The sequence below is a fragment of the Lepidochelys kempii genome, chromosome 9 (assembly GCF_965140285.1).
Source record: "Lepidochelys kempii isolate rLepKem1 chromosome 9, rLepKem1.hap1, whole genome shotgun sequence".
NCBI classification, from domain to species: Eukaryota; Metazoa; Chordata; order Testudines; family Cheloniidae; genus Lepidochelys; species Lepidochelys kempii.
In genome coordinates this window covers 92,313,969-92,332,814 of record NC_136388.1, presented here as the reverse complement: position 1 = coordinate 92,332,814, position 18,846 = coordinate 92,313,969, and the positions used below count along the sequence as shown (strand labels likewise).

Sequence of the window (18,846 nt, the reverse complement as noted above, 5' to 3'; positions counted from 1 at the left end):
CGAGTAGCCACGGGCTGCAGCATCGCCGACAGGGCGGGACGGGGCTAGGCTCCAGCCAACGGCAGGGCGGGAAGTCGGGCTTATTGGAAAGCCTAGGAGGTGGGCGGGGCCTAGCAGCGCTGCTCAGCGACGGGGGGCGGGGCAAGCAGAAAGAATCAAAGACTCACCCACTTCCACCGCAGCAAGATTTAAGTTCCTTTCCCTCAAAGCGCATGCGCCTAGCTGTTGAGCATGCGCGCTACCCTGTGGTTATCAGGAGAGGGGGGGCTTGTCTTCCTTTCGTCGGGGAAGATAGGCGAAATGGGACCGCGGTTTCCCGGCCTTGCTGCGCATGCGCCGAAGAAATGCGCATGCGCGCGGCGCGTAGCGCTCCGGCTCGGATGAGGGCTGTGAGGGGAGGGAGAAGTCGGTAAACGGGCTCCTTCGGCGGCGGCAGTAGCGGGGCCGGGGCCGGGGCCGGGCACTGCGGGGCTTGCGCCATGCGTCCCGTGTAGTGAGAGGCGGAAGGTCGGGGCGCCATGAACCTGCGCGGGTTATTCCAGGATTTCAATCCGAGGTGAGTCCGGGCCCTGCGCCGCCGCCGGCCTAGCCGGACCGGGCCGGGGGCTTCCTTTTGGAGTCTGTTGGAAGGGCCCATGTGGAGCTGTCAGGCCACCGTACCCCGGCCAGGGCTCAGGGGGCCTGGCTTAAATCCGGGCTCTCCCGTCTCTGTTTATCCCCCCACCCTCCCGGCCCCCTGTCCAGGGAGCTGCTCCCATCTCGCCGGAGCTTTCCCTTCACGCCTGGTGCCCGGCCACGGAGGGTGGCAACACAACACCTGCGACCCTTGGCAAGCCTAGGACCTTTCCCAGACCCGGCCAAGCGCTCTGTGCGGCTCCAGAGCCTTGTCTCGTCAACAGAAGTTGGTCCGAGGAAAGACAGGACCTCACCCACCTTGTCTCTCTAACGTCCTGGGACCCAGACGGCTACCACAACAGGGCACGTAACACGGCTCCGTCTGCTACGGGCAGAGCCGTGTGCGGTCGCAGGTGCTGCCGGGGCCAGGGTTTCTGAGCGTGGCCACGGCTGGCGCGGTTTCGTGGTGTAGCCTGGCTGAGGACGCAGGCGATCGCTCTGACCGCTTGAAGGCATGTCAGCGGGAGTGCCAGGGGTAGGGGAGGGCGGGGTGTGCCCGAGAAAACGCAGCCCCTGCCCCAGTTATTCAGCACCTGGATGTGTACAGTACAAACCTAGTGAGTTGTGTTCATTGGAGATACTACTGCCCAGAAAGCTTGAAGGAAGAAATAGAGGGTGCTTGATGTGTTCTAGTTAGCAAGGCTATACCAAGGGGCAGCATGGAACAAGTACAAGTCAGGAGTGTGCAAAGAGGGAAGACCTGGTGGAAAAGAGGGCTTGTGTAAGGGCCCAGTTCTAACCTTCTTCCCACCCGTTGTTTCATTTAGGTACAATATTCTTTACTATGTGTGTGCTAATCTGTTGTGTAGTGTTGCTGTTCACCATTAAAAAGCTTCCTTTAAGCTTTTTAGGATAGAGTTGGGCAGTGTACAGCATCTTGCATGAATGGGACATTGATTGCTTTAAAAATAACTAACTATGCTTTTCATGGGTGAATGAAATGGTCCTTTGGTATAAACTTGTAAAGCTCTTCAGGTTCTTTTGGAAAGAAAAGTGCTGTATAAAAACAAGTTATTTATTGTTAATCCAAAACCATGCTTGAGAGCTGCCCTAGCATTCTGGCATAGTTTCGTAGCATAGGTCCGTGTGGATTTATGTAAAAAACACATTTTGCAGAACTGAGTTCTGCTGCTGGCATAAATGTTTCATGAGCACTGTTTTCTAGCACTTTCAAGATTCAAACCAGTCCTACTCAGTTTACTTTTTTTATGCATAATGTCATTCTCTGAAATAACTTTGCTTATTTTCTAGTTACAATCCTAGTATCTTAATAACCAAAGTTAAAGATACTTAAAATTCAGTGTGAATTTTACTTTGTTTCAGTTTAGCCTTTTCTATACAAAATATTGACAAAAGATGAGCTTAATTAAGTTCATTAGTCTGTTCGACACTAAAAATCATGGATTGAACAGGGATTCTGGATTTATGGCTTAGTACAACAATCTGTAACTCCCTAGTTTTACAGGGAGGCTATGACTGCAGAGGTGTTAACGGGCCACTGTACCTGTTGATGATAGCCCACTTTAATTGATTTGTCTGGTCACAGTTGGTAAGGCAACCCCCATCTTTTCATGTTCTGTGTGTATGTGCAATCTTCCTACTGTATTTTACACTCCATCCATCTGATGAAGTGGGTTTTAGCCCACAAAAGTTTATGCCCAAATACATTTGTTAGTCTCTCGTTGTTTTTGCTGATAAAGACTAACACAGCTGCCACTCTGAAACCTGTACCTTGAATGGTTTCTTACATTATGTGCTAACTACTTACGCTAAATAATCTGTTCCACCTTGCATTTTGCTGTGATGCTGCGAGTTCCTTTCCCAGACCTGAAGAACAGCTATGTGTGGCTCACCATCAAGTTGGTCCAATAAAATATATTACTTCACCCACCTTGTCTGTCAATGCACAGGCAGTTTCACTGTTTTTTTCCCCTCTTGTATCGGTCGGTCACTTCCTCCTTTTGTTTCCGTGGGTCTTTCTCACAGCAATAGGGGATTTAAATTGTAAGGACAGAAGAAGAGATCAGTAAATCATCTGGTCTGTCTTCTATATACACTGGCCGTAGAATTTCACTCAGTTACCTTTGTGTTGAGCCCAATCATTTGTGTGTGACTAAAGCATGTCTTCCATTTAAAACATCCAGTCCTGATTTGAAGGAAGAGTGACACTTTAAAAAATAGGAATATGTATTTGTAAAACCACAATCTTGTAGACCTAGTACCTGAAACTGCTTTAAAACTCAGTCTTAAAAAATTGTGACTAAATTTCAGATTTAGTGTTCTTTTAAATTCCAGCCTCTGTCTGATGTGATGCTTTAAGATAGAAAATGAATGTAGTGCCCCCCGCATCTTTAAGATTTTATCACATTTTAAGGGCAGTGTGCCTTGTGTATGCTAGATTGAAAATGTGTTAGCATTACACCTTTAAATCCTAATCTAGATGAGGCCAAAATGGGAGTCCATTGGAAGAAAAGGGTGTAGTTGCTGTATTCCTGACTCTGGACCTCTGGCTCTGTAGAGTGTGGCAAGGCTGTAGCAGGGAAATCTGTGCAGCTCCATTCATTGCTCTCTGAGGCCAAGAGAATACAAACACGTGTAATGGTTAAAGGAGCTGGGAGAGTGAGTAGAATATGTCACATCTGATCTGTATGTCACGATTAACCATTATAAGATGTCTTAAGAAAATGTAGAAAGTGCTCACACAGTTGTAAGGTGTGGGGGACGGTCAGGGGGATGAAAGAATCCCAGAGCACAGAGTTCATGAAGCATTTCCACTAATGGGCCTTAACTAATCGCCATAATAATTGTAAGTAACTGCATTTGGTTGTACAAACTGTACAGAATAATGAATGTTTCAGGAAATGTATTGGTGCAGGGATGCTAAAAGCTGAATCATGTCTGCCATTTCAAAAAGAATGAAGAGAAGAAGAGAAATTTTATTAACTTTCAGAGCTGAGACACCTGTGCTGAATAGAGGCTTGTATTTAAACTGGAGATGCTGATCTTGTGAATGTTCTGTTAGGATTTTATGGAAAAAAGGAGAGTGCTTACTGCTTGTATTATGGGACTAGGGATTGTATTCTTGATTCAGATTCTGATTTACTGGGTGGCCTTGGGCAAATCACTTAACCTCTCGGTTTCTCACTTTACCAATCTATAAACTATGTATAATTATCTCCCACAGAGAGGTGGTGTTGAAGCTTAATTACACGTGTGTAGAGCACTCTGAGATCCTCAGATGAAGGTGCTCAAGAGTGCAAATTATTTTTGTTCTGTAGTAGCAAATGTTTTTTGCATATGTAATTTTATCTAACTTCTGGTGGTATGGTCCTATTGGGATCCACGAAGTGGATCTGCCCACCCACTGCTAAAGGCTCCTTCCCCCAGCCTAAGGACCTGGATCCCACAGGACCTGGAAGCCAAGTGATTTCAGGGGACAACTAATAAAATAACAGGAACAGGAGTGTGGTCAAAGGGTCAAACAAAGGGAATCTGACAGGGACACCGAGCAGAGAACCCTGGACAGAGCCCACTGCTCCTTGAAGGCATCAAGGGAGTCAGTGGACGCTGCCCAGAGGAACTCTGCCCGGATGCGTGAATGGACGGGGGATCGGAAATAGGCCCCACAGTCACAGGAGTCTCCGTCGGCCAACCTCCTCTCCCTGGTTTTACAGATGGTCATCTTAGCCAGGGCCAGGAGGAGGCTGACCAGGAGGTCCCGTGGCTTTGTGGGGCCACGGATAGGGAGTGCATAGATAAGGAGGTGAGGGGAGAAGTGTAACCAGAAGCATAATAAAATATCTGTGGGGAGCCTGAATAGGGGCTGCAACCTGGCGCAATCCAAGTAAACGTGTGCCAGGGTCTCCCTCGCCGCAGAAGGGGCAGGTGTCCGGGACAGGGGTAAACCACGTCAAATACACCCCCGTGCTCACAGCCCTGTGAAGGAGCCACCACCTGATATCCCCGGCGGGCCTCGGGACTAAGGTGGAATATAGGCTGGCCCACTGGGGTTCCTCACTCTCTAAAGGTGGCAGGAGGTCCTGCCACTTTGTGTCGGGGCGGGACGTGAGGGTGAGGAAGTGAAGGGTGTGGAGCACGAGCGTGTATAGATGTTTCCTTGGTGCAGTCTGGAAATGAACCGGCTGCAAGTTGTGCAGCCGGCTCACAGTGAAGGGGCGGGGGTGGTTGCATCCATGGGACGGGGGCCCTATGAAAAGGTCCGGAGGGCCTAGGGTGGAAGATGGGCAGAGCATGCCCTCTCACAGGACCCAGTCAAGATAGGCCCGAGCAGCGGGTGGTAAAGCGGCCCTCACCTCCTGAACTACGCGCTGGGGAGTATGAGGTCTGGAGAACCCCATGCACCAAGCAAGCGTCAGGGGATCCAGCCAGTCTCCCCGGTTGTAGTCCAGGTGATCTCCGACTCTGGTGACTTCTGCCAGGACCAACCTCTGGCGCACCGAGCAGGACTCCGCCATCTGTACACGGAGCTGGGGGTTGTGTAGCAGGGGCTCCTCGAGGAGATCTGCCCCCTCGGTGGCCGTCACGGACCTGGTCGCTGTGAACAGTTTCCAGGTCCTGAGGAGGTCCTGGTAGAAGACTGGCAGCCCAGGGTGGTCTCGCGGAAGACCTCTCGGATGGAGATAAAGGAGCTGCCAGTCGTATCGGAGCCCTCGGAAGCGGTGCAGGAAGGCGTGCGCCAGCACTCTCCATGCCACACTACCTGTGCCGTAAAGGAGCCTCTGGAGGGCCTGAAGGTGGAAGACCTGGACCTGAGTGCATAGGCACTTCAGGCCCTGGCCTCCCTCCTCCAAGGGCAGGTGGAGGACCCCTGCAGAGACCCAGTGCACTCCTGGCCAAAAGAACTCCAGAATCGCTGTCTGGAGGTTGGCCAGGAAACTCAGGGCCGGGACCAGGATGTTGAGCCGGTACCAGAGCATGGACCACTCTGGTGGTATGGTGACAGGTCACTGTATTTATTGTTGAATGAGTGCATTGTGAGTGGATGAGAACAGTTTTAGATTATTAACTAGTTTATAAAATGTAGTGGTTTAAGTACTTTAAAACAACTTTTAGGTGAAATTTCCTTTATTATACATACATTTTAATCTTTAAAACCATTGAGACAGTAACTTTTGCATATCAAATTATCTTCTAGAAAAAGCAAAATTTAAATTTTCAGTAATTTGATAAATTTTACAAAACCAAGTCTAAAAATCCTTTGTCTTTTGTAAAATAAGGAATACCTAATTAGGAAACTAAACTCATTTTTATTGTAGTTAGTTTTTGACACTCTAGATGATTTATTAAAATTAAAAATAACCATAATGAATACATGGATTACATTTATTACTTGATTTGTTTTGCAAAATGTACTTACCGGGAACATACTGCTTGTAAAATTTAACCAAGTTGTGTACTTAATGAGATTAAACAGGAGCAGTATTGTGGGAGGGGAAGTATTTTAAAAAGTCCATTCATATTCTGTACGCTTGTCTTGTAAGAATGCTTTTGATGTGTTCACTTGAAGTAATTATTTTATAGATGAGAGAGGTGTATATAAGAATATTTCATCATAAATATAATACTTAAAGCACCTCTTCAGAATTGATTAAATCTGCCCAAAGAAATTCAACAGCCATACATTTTCTGTTGTATTAAGTAATGGCCTGATTCAAAATTTCTGTGTACAGTGCAGACAGACAAGGCACTGACTGAACTGAGTTTCCTTTGTTTTCTGAAAGTATGTAAAACAATTTGCTGAGCTTCTAAGTTGTATTTTTCTTTTTTCATAGCAAATTTCTTATCTATGCATGTCTGCTGCTGTTCTCTGTTCTGCTCTCTCTCCGTCTGGATGACAAAATTCAGTGGAGTTATTGGGCTGTCTTTGCTCCAATATGGCTGTGGAAGCTAATGGTAATTGTTGGTGCCTCAGTGGGAACAGGAGTATGGGCACGAAACCCACAATATCGGTAAGATTAGGACACTTGTTTTCAATGAGGGAAGAAATGTTTAACTTTTTCATAGTGAATCAAAATCTATAAGTATGCTTTTGATAACTATATAAGAAGTTATATGGAAATCAATAAAACCTGTCTGATGCTGTTTAAAATTAGTCACTGTAACACATACATGGAAACATAGCTTTATGTATGTATGGACTCTTTATCCTTATATTGTACTGACAGTTCATTTAGGAGACATGAGTTAAAAATTCACAGGCTTGTCTGCACAGTTTTTGTACCAATTTTGATATACTAGTTTTGAAGCTGATGTAATGTGGACAGAGTCATGCAGGTATAAAGGTGCTTATATTGGTGTAGTTTGTTTTTGTATCAGCTATATTGATGTAAGCATCTTTATACTTGTAGAATTACATCCACACTTGGGAGGGGCAGGTTGCACCATACTAACTAGGTCATTTTATAAACCAGCATGCTTAATTGTTATAAAAACTGTTTAGATCAGCCCTAAATGTGTTTGAACTCCTTGTGTTTAATATCCTTGGTGTTATATGTGTGAAGAGAATAGTTTGCTCAATGTTTTTTCAAACCTCAACTGTCAGAGTAAAATTATCCAGATTTACTATTTATTAAAAGAAAAATTGGTAGAAACTCAAATATATACAGAGTGGTCCTGATCTTACCAGTGGATATGCTGGAGCCCATTGGCTTTAGTGTGGCTCTGTGCAGATCCTGCTCATCCACAAACTCAGTTTTAGGATTGAGGTGTAAGGCACGACATAAGATTCCTAGGATAATTCAGCCAGTATGCAAATGAAAAAAAAATCATAGCTTTAATAAAATCTCCTCCCTGTTCCTGATGATACTTTCGATTTTTAAAACCTATTGAATTTTAAAGTGGATGCTTATTTTTTAAAAACAGATGTTTGCACTTTACTTGTGTTGGACAATAAAGATAAACTAGTTAGTTTTACCTTCTGGTTCCCCTGAACTATTAGGATAATGTAAATAATTAATAATACTTACATAAGCCTTGAAAGACTGTAGAAGAGTATCTAAGTATAAGCAAAAATTATTTTCATTAGGAATGTTAAACATTTTCTAATGCTATGAAAAGCAGCATTTTAAATTGTGGCCCAGGTGATACTTGCAAACCATTTTAGTTGTTTCTCATGAAGACAAACACTCAACAAATAGTTTAATGTCATATATGTATGTGTACCATATAATCATGTTCCCAGTAACAGAACCAAATTTACAAGAAGAAACCTCCATTTCATTACCTTGAGGCCAGAGTTGCAGCTATCTTTCCGCTTGTCTCGTGTTTTCCAAATTGATTGTCAAGATACAATTAAGAATAAGAGTCCATATTTATGCATTTGATATGTTTCTTTGAATATACTATAGAGAAAAATAAAACTAAGAACTTTTAAGGTAGTATAGTATAACTTGTAGATATCACTTTCCATAAAAATGTGTATAATAAATAAAAAGTGATTCATATAACTGTGCACATAAAATCCATATTCTTATAGATTATACTATTCAATTTATATCTGCATGTCTGCTTCAAGAAAAATTTGTTTTGACATATAATTTAATATTTTGTTTTCATGGTGGAAATGTATTAAGTAAGTTCAGGAGTTCATAGGATCCCCTCTCCTCATTGAGACCAAAAATATACGCTATTGGTGTATTACAGTAGAACCTCAGAGTTACAAACTCCTCGGGAATGGAGGTTGTTCGTAACTCTGTAATGTTCATAACTCTGAGCAAAACATTATGGTTCTTTCAAAATTTTACAACTGAACATAGACTTAATACGACTTTGAAACTTTATCATGCAGAAGAAAAATGCTGCTTTTAATTTAATTTGAAACAAGCACAGAAACAGTTTCCTCACCTTGTCAAATCTTTTTTTTAAACTTTCGCTTTATTTTTTTAGTAGTTTAGGTTTAACACAGTACTGTACTATATTTGCTTTTTTGTTTTTTTCTTTTGTTTTGTTTTTGTTTCTGTTTCTACCTAATTGCGTACTCTGGTTCGAAATAAGGTGTGGGCTTGACCAATGAGTTCATAACTCTGGTGTTCATAATTCTGAGGTTCCCATAATTAGAAGTCACTCTTTCCAGCAGCAGGTGCATCTGAGAAGTCGGAAATGTTCTTAGTTAAAAAAATATAAAAGGCCTCTTTCTTTCTTTCCCTGTAAACAGAAAGAGATAGTCAAAAATTTTCAGGTGGAATAATTTTCTATTGGAAAATGCTGATTCCACAGAATCTGAACATTGTCTGGGAATGTGTCTGATCCATCAATAGTTTCAACAGAAACCAGATAGCAGGTTGGCCTGCTGCTGTCCTGCCAATCTGTCCTGCTCCTGTGCTATCCAGGGAGCAAGCTGAAAAATTCCATTTTGGTTTTCTTAAAATTTATATTTTTTTTTTTGTTGAAAATTTTCCCCTTGTGAAAAATGTTCGTTTTTTTTTTTTAATTTTAACTTTTCACCCCAATTCTGTAAATTTGCTTTCTCAAAGAGTGCCTGTTGTTTATGTAATACCAAATGTGTACATGGCACTTAAGAGATAGTGATTATTACAAGGAACTTTGAACTGTTATATTCAAAATGTCTTGGGATATTTGCATGATAGGATGCTTCATAATTTACACTGTTTTTTGAATTAAGGCCAATGGATTTTGATTCCTTCTTTACCCCTCTTTAGAGCAGAAGGAGAAACCTGTGTGGAGTTCAAAGCTATGTTAATTGCAGTAGGCATTCATCTGCTACTGCTGATGTTCGAAGTTCTGGTATGTGACAGGATCGAAAGAGGAACCCATTTCTGGCTTCTGGTCTTCATGCCGTTGTTCTTTGTATCTCCAGTGTCAGTTGCAGCTTGTGTGTGGGGCTTCCGACATGACAGATCTCTGGAGGTGAGACTTTGCTTTTATAGTACTAAGAACTAGGATTGTTGAATCTGAACAGCAGAATTTATTCCATATTGATTGTTCATGTGTTACCAAGAAGTGTATCAATCTGTCATATTCTGTAGCTTACCAAAACTGAGAGACCAGAAAATGAAAAATTATCCTCACTTCACTTTTTCTACTTAAATTGTTCTTTACTAGGAACATATTAAATTACAACATCCATGTTCTAAACTTGTCATTATTATTGAATCTGTTTTAACAATGAACTACAAAAGTGTTTCTGTAGTATGGATTAACTTTTGTACATCTCAGAAGTGAATTTAGTGCTGTTATAAAGTGCTCCTAGACAGTATTGTCTGCTGAAATCACTTATTAATTCATAGGAGCTTAGTGAAGGCTGAAGAGTCTTTTGCTTGACTGGTGCTGTCTGTAGGAGTAAGAGGTTAACTTGTTCACACTTTGCACATAATAAGCTCTTTAGCAATATGAGAGCACAATTCTTACATTTACTAAGTTTATGGAGAACATTGAGATGTGGCATGCAGGCTAGCATGTCCGCAACAAACTCAGCTTTTTAGTTCAATGAAAAAAGAAAAGGAGTACTTGTGGCACCTTAGAGATTAACAAATTTATCTGAGCATAAGCTTTTGTGAGCTACAGCTCACTTCATCGGATGCATGCGTCGAAAGTACAGTTGGGAGATTTTATATACACAGAGAACATGAAACAATGGGTGTTACCATACACACTGTAACGAGAGTGATTGGGTAAGTGAGCTATTACCAGCGAGGGGGAACCTTTTGTACAATGAATTGCCTGTTTGAGGAAATTATTGCAGCACTGTTTTCAGAAGGCGATAACTATTTTTTAATACCATAGGGACTGTGCAAAAAGCTCTTTACCTTTTTAGATGACTTGACTACTTATCTCAACTGAGCAATTTTAATGTTAGGATATACTGGATTTACCATCTTCTGGAAAAATAAGAGAAAGGAAAGTCACTTTCTAGGTAACTGGTGGACTAATTTTTAGATCCCTTGAAAACTGCAAATTTAAAAATATTTGCAAATAGAACTTTATTCTGTAGAATTCTATTTTTAGTGTACCTTAACATAAAATTTGCATAAAAGTAGTCCTCTTCTGTTGGATGCTTGATTACCACTTGATTGGCAGGATGGGTGCACAGCTGATAAATATTGGTGGAGAAAAATTGGAATCCACTCACCCCTAAAAGGTCACAGCTATCTCCCGAATAGAGTAAGTTACAAAACTCCACTGCCCAGTTTACTTTTCCACCACTTTATCTCCTTAATCTCACGCTGTCTTGGTTTGTCTTTCATTGTCCCTCTCGAGGGTTTTACTACTTGTAGCTCAGGCTTTTCGTGTACTGTTAACACCCAGCATGTCCTAGTGCAGAAATGTGCACTATGCTGGTTGACGTAATGTAACTGAGGCAGTTGTTCAGCTGTCATTTAGTTGAATAGCTGCTTCATTTTAAAGTATTTTCAGTCTGCTTGATCCCACTATGAAATGGATCATGCCTTGGCACAGGTGGCCACTACTCGATAAGCCCTTGTGTATGCATGGCGGGCTGGGGAATTTTTCTAATATATCATTTGCTTCAGTGATTTTCAAAATCCTATTTATCGAAGGCACTCAGGAATGCTTTAAATTTGACTCTGGCATCTCCAAATTTGGCAAGTGGTGCATATTAACCTAATTATAACCTAGACCTACAATTCAAAGTGCTAATGGCAAAATGATCCAATATATTTGATCAACGAACCAAGCTACCCCAGGGATAACAGCGCAATACCGTCTTAGAGGCCTTATTAACGATGGGGTTTTTGACCTTGATGTTGGATCAGGACATCCTGATGGTGCAGCTGCTATCAAGGGTTCGTTTGTTCAACAGTTAACAGTTTTACATGACCTGAGTTCAGGCTGGAGTAATCCAGGTCGGTTACTATCTATAGAATGAGCTTTTTCTAGTACGAAAAGACCAAAAAGACAAGGTCTATATCCTAAAACAAGCCTTCCCTTATATTAATCTATACTGTAACTTTTCTTCTTGCCCTGTGTCCGCTTATTTTTCTACTCAGTTGTGGAGTTCCAGTACATAGTTACTTGAAATCCAGTCTGAAAAATTTTATTAAAATGTTACCTTTGCATGGCTAGTGGAGACTGGGTTCTTTGCTTAAAGATACAGAGTGTCACACTTATGTCTTAGAGGTCATAGATTATGCAGAATGCCCACTAAGATAACTGAGCCAGTATGAAGTAGCACATACTGTCTGACCTCTGGAAAATATTTATATCTCAAAATCCCCTTAGATATTGGCATTTAAAATAGAAAATGTATTTAAAATCACTGGCTTCAATTAGCCATTTTCAAAGAGTAAATTTCTCTCTGATCCCTTAACAAACTCTTACCTATTTGGGGTTAGCCCTGGAACTTTGGGAAATGGAATTCTGCCAAGTCAGATGGTATTTCATTATTTGGTCCTTTTTGAGCTAATCAGAAAGGTGTCACATTTTCAATATAATTTAGGGTTAGTTTTAAAGTACAGCTTTTACTTTTCTACTGGGGACACAAAGTAGAGGTTAATGGGACACTTGAAAAGCGTAGTGGCTTTCACTCTTTTCATTTAAAAAAACAAACAAACAAAAAAACTAGTACTTAACCTCTGTTGCTACATAAAGGAAATGTGTCCTCAGTGGAACTAATACATCTTACCAATTTTAACTTCTAAAAATGTAATCTACTTTTTACTATTCATACTGTCTTTTTGCATTTCATGCAGGAGCGTGAAACTCGACTGGTCTCCTCCTAGTTAGATTCACACAGAGGATGCCTTGCACTAGCTAAATGCTGCAGTGCAACTACTAAAGGAAATGTTAGTTTAAAAAACAGTAACTAACTTATCATTGAAATAAGGACTGGATTGGGTGGATGAAGGAACTCGTGACTAATCATTCATAACATCTCGTGTAGATATAAGTGGTGTTCATTGTTAAAGAACTGTATCATGAGTCATAAAGTTGTTCTTTCAAACTTTTTGGGTGTCTTGTGTGTACTTTATAGTGCTATGAAGTGGTTCTAATGTATTTTTGTTTTTTATTTGTAGTTGGAAATTTTGTGTTCTGTCAATATTCTCCAGTTCATATTTATTGCACTCAGACTAGACGAGATCATCAGATGGCCATGGCTTGTACGTAAATTCCATTTACTCCATTTTAAGGTTGTTTCTAAATGTTGAAGTCTTCATGCAAACATTGAATATGGTGGCCTGCTAACGAAAATGCTTTTAAGTGAAGTAAGTTATTTGCTACCAAATTGCACAATAAAGTGAAGCACGTAGTTATAATGTATAATTAGAAGTAACGAGTTGTAGCTATTCATTAACCCCATTGACGCTTTTAATTAAAAAATGATCAGTGTAAGTGCAGTGTGGGTTTTTAACAAGTAAGTAATAATGTCAATATGTCCAAAGTAAAAAATGAGAATTATATTTTTGGTATCCAGTGCCAAAAGGCATCAGAGCACCATATTAGTCAAGTGTCTTAAACTTTTATTGAGCCCCTTAAGGTAAGTGTTTACCTATATTTTTTTCAGAAGGATAAACTAAGATACCATGAAGGTAAGTAGTTTACCACTTATAAAGTGTGCATGGATAGGATATGGAATAGAATTCATGATCTGGGACTTCCTTTCCCTTGCTACTCAATAAATTGCCTCACTAAACTACAAAAAAAGTAGAAATTAAGACTTCTTGGGAAGCATTAACTTATTATAGCAGCACTAAAGTCTTGCTGTTGAAGTATGTTAGTAGATATAGTTTTAGTGCCAAACTTTCAATGGCTAGAGGTGCTGCTTCACGCACAACTCATGCTATTCCATGGATGTTTCTGTATACGTTTGGGGGGAGGGGGGGGAGGAGAACAACCCTGAGAAATGGCTTACACAAATGGGTATCTATCTGCCTGAAATTCATGTTCAGCTTGTGTGCATATTTACACAGAGACCTAGGTCTCTATCCACTGAAAACCTGGCTACTATAGTCTGATGTTTCATTTTTATTCTTTTAGGTAGAAAACCTGTCTAAAATGTTATTGTCATGGTATTAACAAGTCCATGATCTCATTTCTGTTGATTTGCCTATTCAGCAATCATTCACTGAATGGCTGTTTTCACTATGGAAACCTGTGCTTGTGTCATTCTGCAGGGGGGAGTGAGACAGTATACCACAAAGTCCAGTTAATCTCTGATCAGTTGGTGAGGAAATTGGATAGGAAAGGAAAACTGCCACAGAGAACACAAGACAAAGCAGGGAGTTAATGGGTGATGAGATAGGGGAATGCTTTTGTATGTAAACAATATCGCCTGGTAAATAATTGGTTGGTTTAGCCAGTATTCCTACAAACTATTTCAAATCCAGTTACAAGGAAGAGTTAATGTAAAAATATACTGAGATTTAAAATTCCAAAAAGTGGTTTTTTTGTAAGTAGATGTAAAAAACAATAAAATTGCAAGGAATGTTAAGATATTACCTCACCCACCGTGTCTCTCTCATATCCTGGGACTGACATGGCTACAACTACATTGCATACAAAAAAGAAAGTTAACAGCCTGGTAGTATGGTAGTTGGTCTACTCCTCTTGCTTTAGATTCAAGAGTGAATTCAAAAGGAGACAAGAACCCTGTTTAGACATTTTTCAGCTAAAGGGACCTACTGTACACATATTCAAAACTCTGTTTAAGCACTCTGACCCCATTTATAATGTCTAGCTAAATTTTACTGAAATTGAATTCGTTTGAAGTGGTTTTAAATTGCTTCAGCTAATTGTGTTAAAGGTCCAGTCTAGACAAAGGTTTAAGAAGCTTATCTAGTAACCCAACAAAGTTGATATGGTACTTAGCATTGGTCATGGTTCATGAAGCTTTCTTCTTGTAGAGATAATCTTAATTACAAAGCATTATAGATTTACAACAAATTACTTTCAGCTATTTAGGTTTAATATGTTTACTTTTTTATTTTCTGAAAAACAAAAACTGATACAGAGTAACTCATCACTGGGAGGAAAAATAGTCAACTGTCTTTCTTTTTCAGGTTGTTTGTGTTCCTCTGTGGATCTTGATGTCCTTTCTGTGTCTGGTAGTACTCTATTACATTGTTTGGTCTGTCCTGTTCTTGCGTTCAATGGACGTTATTGCTGAGCAGAGGAGAACACACATAACAATGGCTATCAGTTGGATGACAATCGTTGTTCCATTACTCACATTTGAAGTAAGCAAAAATGTGATCTTTTGTGTGTGTGATTCTCAATTAAGTTGGATGGTCCATTATTTTATTATCAAATCTGTTTCCTACAGCTGCTTCTTTTGGGGCTTCTTAAAGTATAGATACTATTCCTTATTTAGAATAAAATCTTAACTCTTAACATGGATTGGGCTGGGGGTGCAGGGAGAGAAATTTAAAAATAAAATATAGGAATTTTTGCTACTTCAGTAAAAAGATCATCATTCACACAAGCATTGGAAACTTGTTAAAGTTGAGATCAGTGGGACTTTGCAGAGTGGAGGGATATTCTTGTGCAAAGTAACTTGCAGGATTGGGGTCCTGCATGTAAATGTGTTAAGATCAGGGATGTGTATTATAATCAAACTGACATTTGCTTAACTTTTTTCATTAGATTCTACTAGTGCACAGACTGGATGGACATAATGCATTCTCATATATACCCATTTTTGTCCCTCTTTGGCTTTCTTTGATAACTTTAATGGCAACAACATTTGGACAGAAAGGGGGAAATCATTGTAAGTATCTAGAAATATGCAGTATTAGATGGAAAAAGCTCATGTTGAATTCAAATATTTAATCCAGGCTTTAGCCTATTTATCAATCCTTTTCAGAAATAACACATCCTATATGTATATTCCCCTCAAACCCCCCCCCCCCCCGCCAAAAGAGGGAGAGATTGGGCAAAAGGGTAGGAAGAAGAAGTATTTGAGACAATTTCAATGCAAAATTTTTAATTTTCAATGCAAAATTTTCAATTTTGGGTACTGAGGAATGTTGTGGGGGTCTCTTTCAGTAGAGTAGAAAGTATGGCTTACGTTTCCATCAAAGCAGTCTGTTTTGTTTGGTTTTTCTAGTGGACACCGATCAAATTAAACAGGGATGAACACAGTGTGCTTAGTCAGAAGGAGCTTTGCAGCTTAAAACAGTTTTTCCTTGTGAGCCACATGTTGTGTATGTACCTCTTATTTTGAGTATCTTCTGTTATTGTTAATCATCTAAGAGCTTGATTTTGACCCCTTGGAACCACAACTTCAAATACCAACAGGGTCAACTCCGCCCTTAATCCTTCCACAGTAAATTGAGTTCCATGCTCTTTAGGGTTTAGAGGGTGGTGGTGTGGTTTTTTTTTTTTTTGTTTTGTTTGCCTGATACGCACATTGAGGATCCCATAGCATTTATTGTAAGAGGATGGGCTTGTCCTGGTGTCCTTAGCCAATGTTTTGTTTTTCTGTTAACCACACACTGCTATGCTGTGTATCAGTTGGTTGTGACTTCTAGTACAAGGGTACATTTACTTAATGGTGCAGTGAATGTATAGGCGATAAAAACCCTTTGGGATCTTTTCAGTTGAAAGAGTTAGTATTAATATTTATTATTGTAAACTGGCTTCTCTTGTTTTTGGTCTCTTTAATCGCAATGTACACTAAGGCTTTTTTTTAACCAATTCTTAGATCATAGGTATTTTTTTCATATTCAGCTGCTGTTTGATTAATTCTTGTATTGATTCTTAGAAACTGTCAGTGCTTAAATAATATTTTTGCACCACCAGTAATAATTAAACCTATTTAGCCCTATAATAAGGAATATCTTAGCTTCATATTCTCTACTAATATGCATTAAGAGGACCTTGTGAGGACTTGATCATGAAAATATTGACTAATTTCTTTTCAGCTAGTACATTCTCAATGTCTATAGCTGCTTGTTTTATCCAAGCATCTCCAGCATAGGTTGCTCTCCCAGACCTAGTTAATGTAATTAGACTTCTGTCTGAGGTATCGTTACTTTGAATAGCATCAGACTTCTAACTTTGTATTTCTGCTAGCTATATCACTTTTAACCAATCTCATTTCATTTCTTTTTTGACCCTTAATCCTAAATTTGCCATCCCAAAATTGAGAGGGAGAGTGTGGAGCATTGAAGGGTCCAAGTCAGTCTTCACTTGTAGCTGTGACCACAGTGCAGTTGCAGTGTAGCCGAGGACAGAATTGGCTCAGTCTACAAGAAGGCTATATGCTGTAGATCTAGCATTGGGTTGTATATCTTATTTTATGAATATGAGTTAGGAGATATAACCCCATTCATCCCAAATGGACCCCAAAGTGCTTAACAAACAAATGTACTTAATTCCACAACTGAAATGCAGTTACCGAGGTGAAATATGGCAACTGGTCACCAAGCTTAACCTCTCTTGAGAAGAACGTCATGGGATCTTTAATGGCAAGTCATCAGGACGTTGGCTTTGTTTCATGTGAAAGATGTGGCTTTAGCAGGCACAGTACCCTTGTACACCATGCTGTGGTATTAATTAATGGAAGAGTACCATCTACTGAGTCACCTGCACTATTTGTTAGTGTTTTGGTGCTCCACTTATGTTCTTCCTATCCACATGCTGATCTGACGCTGCTTAGCTTGTGAAATCTGATGGCATCTCGATATATGCTGGCATAGCTGCAAGCTAACATAACCTGATTTGTATTGCTATTAGAGTATACTATGTATATTACACATTGTAAGTAACTTTCTATAAACATAACTTATCAATATCTATTTATATAAAAGATTTTGGTCTGAATAATTAAATCAAATGAAATGAGAGAGTACTTATTTTTAAAGTTCAATTTTCCTCTGGAGTAAAACTGAAACTATTATTAATAAATATTTATGTTTTCCAGGGTGGTTTGGAATTCGCAAAGACTTCTGTCAATTCCTACTTGAACTTTTCCCATTCTTGAGAGAATATGGAAATATTTCCTATGATCTCCATCATGAAGATAATGAAGAACTGGAAGAAACACCTGTTCCAGAACCTCCAAAAATTGCACCAATGTTCCGAAAAAAGACTGGAGTGGTCATTACACAGAGTCCTGGAAAGTATGTCATTCCACCTCCCAAGTTAAGCATTGACATGCCAGATTAAGATGAATTTAGATGGTGGACAACTGACAACAAAACTGGAACTTGGAATCAACAGCCAAATGTATTTCATCTCATGCCTTGTTCTAATTTCTTTAAGGACAGGTATTTGTCAATTAGTGGCTTGTAATGTTGATGTTGGAAATTTAGAATATGATTTCTTTCAGAGCTTTCCATATTTACTTAAAATCTCATGGTAACAAATCAAAGTGGGAACACTAGTTATAGTAAGGTTCACAAGTGGAAACAATCTGTTAAAAAAATGTACCTATAAAGTCATTACCAGAGAAATTACTCCAATACACAGATGGGGACATCAATTGTAGTGAACTGGGCATTGAAAACTTCTAATATTCTGTACCATGACCTCCAGTAACTGAAATTCATATTTTACTACACCTCATGTAAGCATTCTAAGTATTGCGTTCCTAGTGTTATGATGTTCTTTTGTCCATGGAGGTAGGTGGTTGTCTAATATGTGAACCTTCCTAGTGGATTGGTTATGTGCCTGGCTGTATAGTATTTATACAAACATTTTAGCAATGTAATATATTGTGTTCAAATTCTAGTTCTGTACAGTATAAATATTATGTAAAGGTATTTTTTTTAAAAAGCCTGTATGAAATGCATAGACTATTACAGAGGATGTCTTTCATGTCTTAACTTGGCCTCTTTTGCTGTATGTATTTAGGCATATAGTAGTATGTATTGGCATGTCTTTACCTATCATTTCCTATTCAGACATGAACACTATCGGTAACTACAGAGGCACAGGAGCATTGCACTCCTCAGGCAAGACTTGAAGGCTTTTGTTTTATATAGAATGTATAACACCTTACATGATTTGACTTAATGTAAATTATTGTGTAAATAATCACAACCTTTGCACTGACTTGGGGGTAAATGTTAACTTTGTGTTGCTTTTTCCAGTTTTATAGTCAAATTTTACTGTTAAGCAACACATTTATTCATCATTCGCCTCTTACTTCAGCTGTTCAATAAACTATTTTCTCCTACATTATGTGCAAAATCTATACCTTGTTTTCAGTGCTCAGAGACTCTGTGGATTATC

At 39.7% G+C, this 18,846-nt stretch overlaps 1 protein-coding gene across 1 annotated transcript; it reads left to right on the top strand.

Annotated features, from left to right (window-relative positions):
• The first annotated feature begins 325 nt into the window (after window positions 1-325).
• TMEM185A (transmembrane protein 185A) lies at window positions 326-18,790 on the top strand. Its single transcript, XM_073358385.2, has 7 exons — window positions 326-556; window positions 6,468-6,644; window positions 9,354-9,561; window positions 12,687-12,770; window positions 14,670-14,846; window positions 15,253-15,376; window positions 17,534-18,790. Exons 1-7 carry the CDS (start codon window positions 519-521, stop codon window positions 17,776-17,778), a joined length of 1,053 nt encoding a protein of 350 aa, XP_073214486.1. The 5' UTR covers window positions 326-518; the 3' UTR covers window positions 17,779-18,790.
• Window positions 18,791-18,846: the final 56 nt, after the last annotated feature.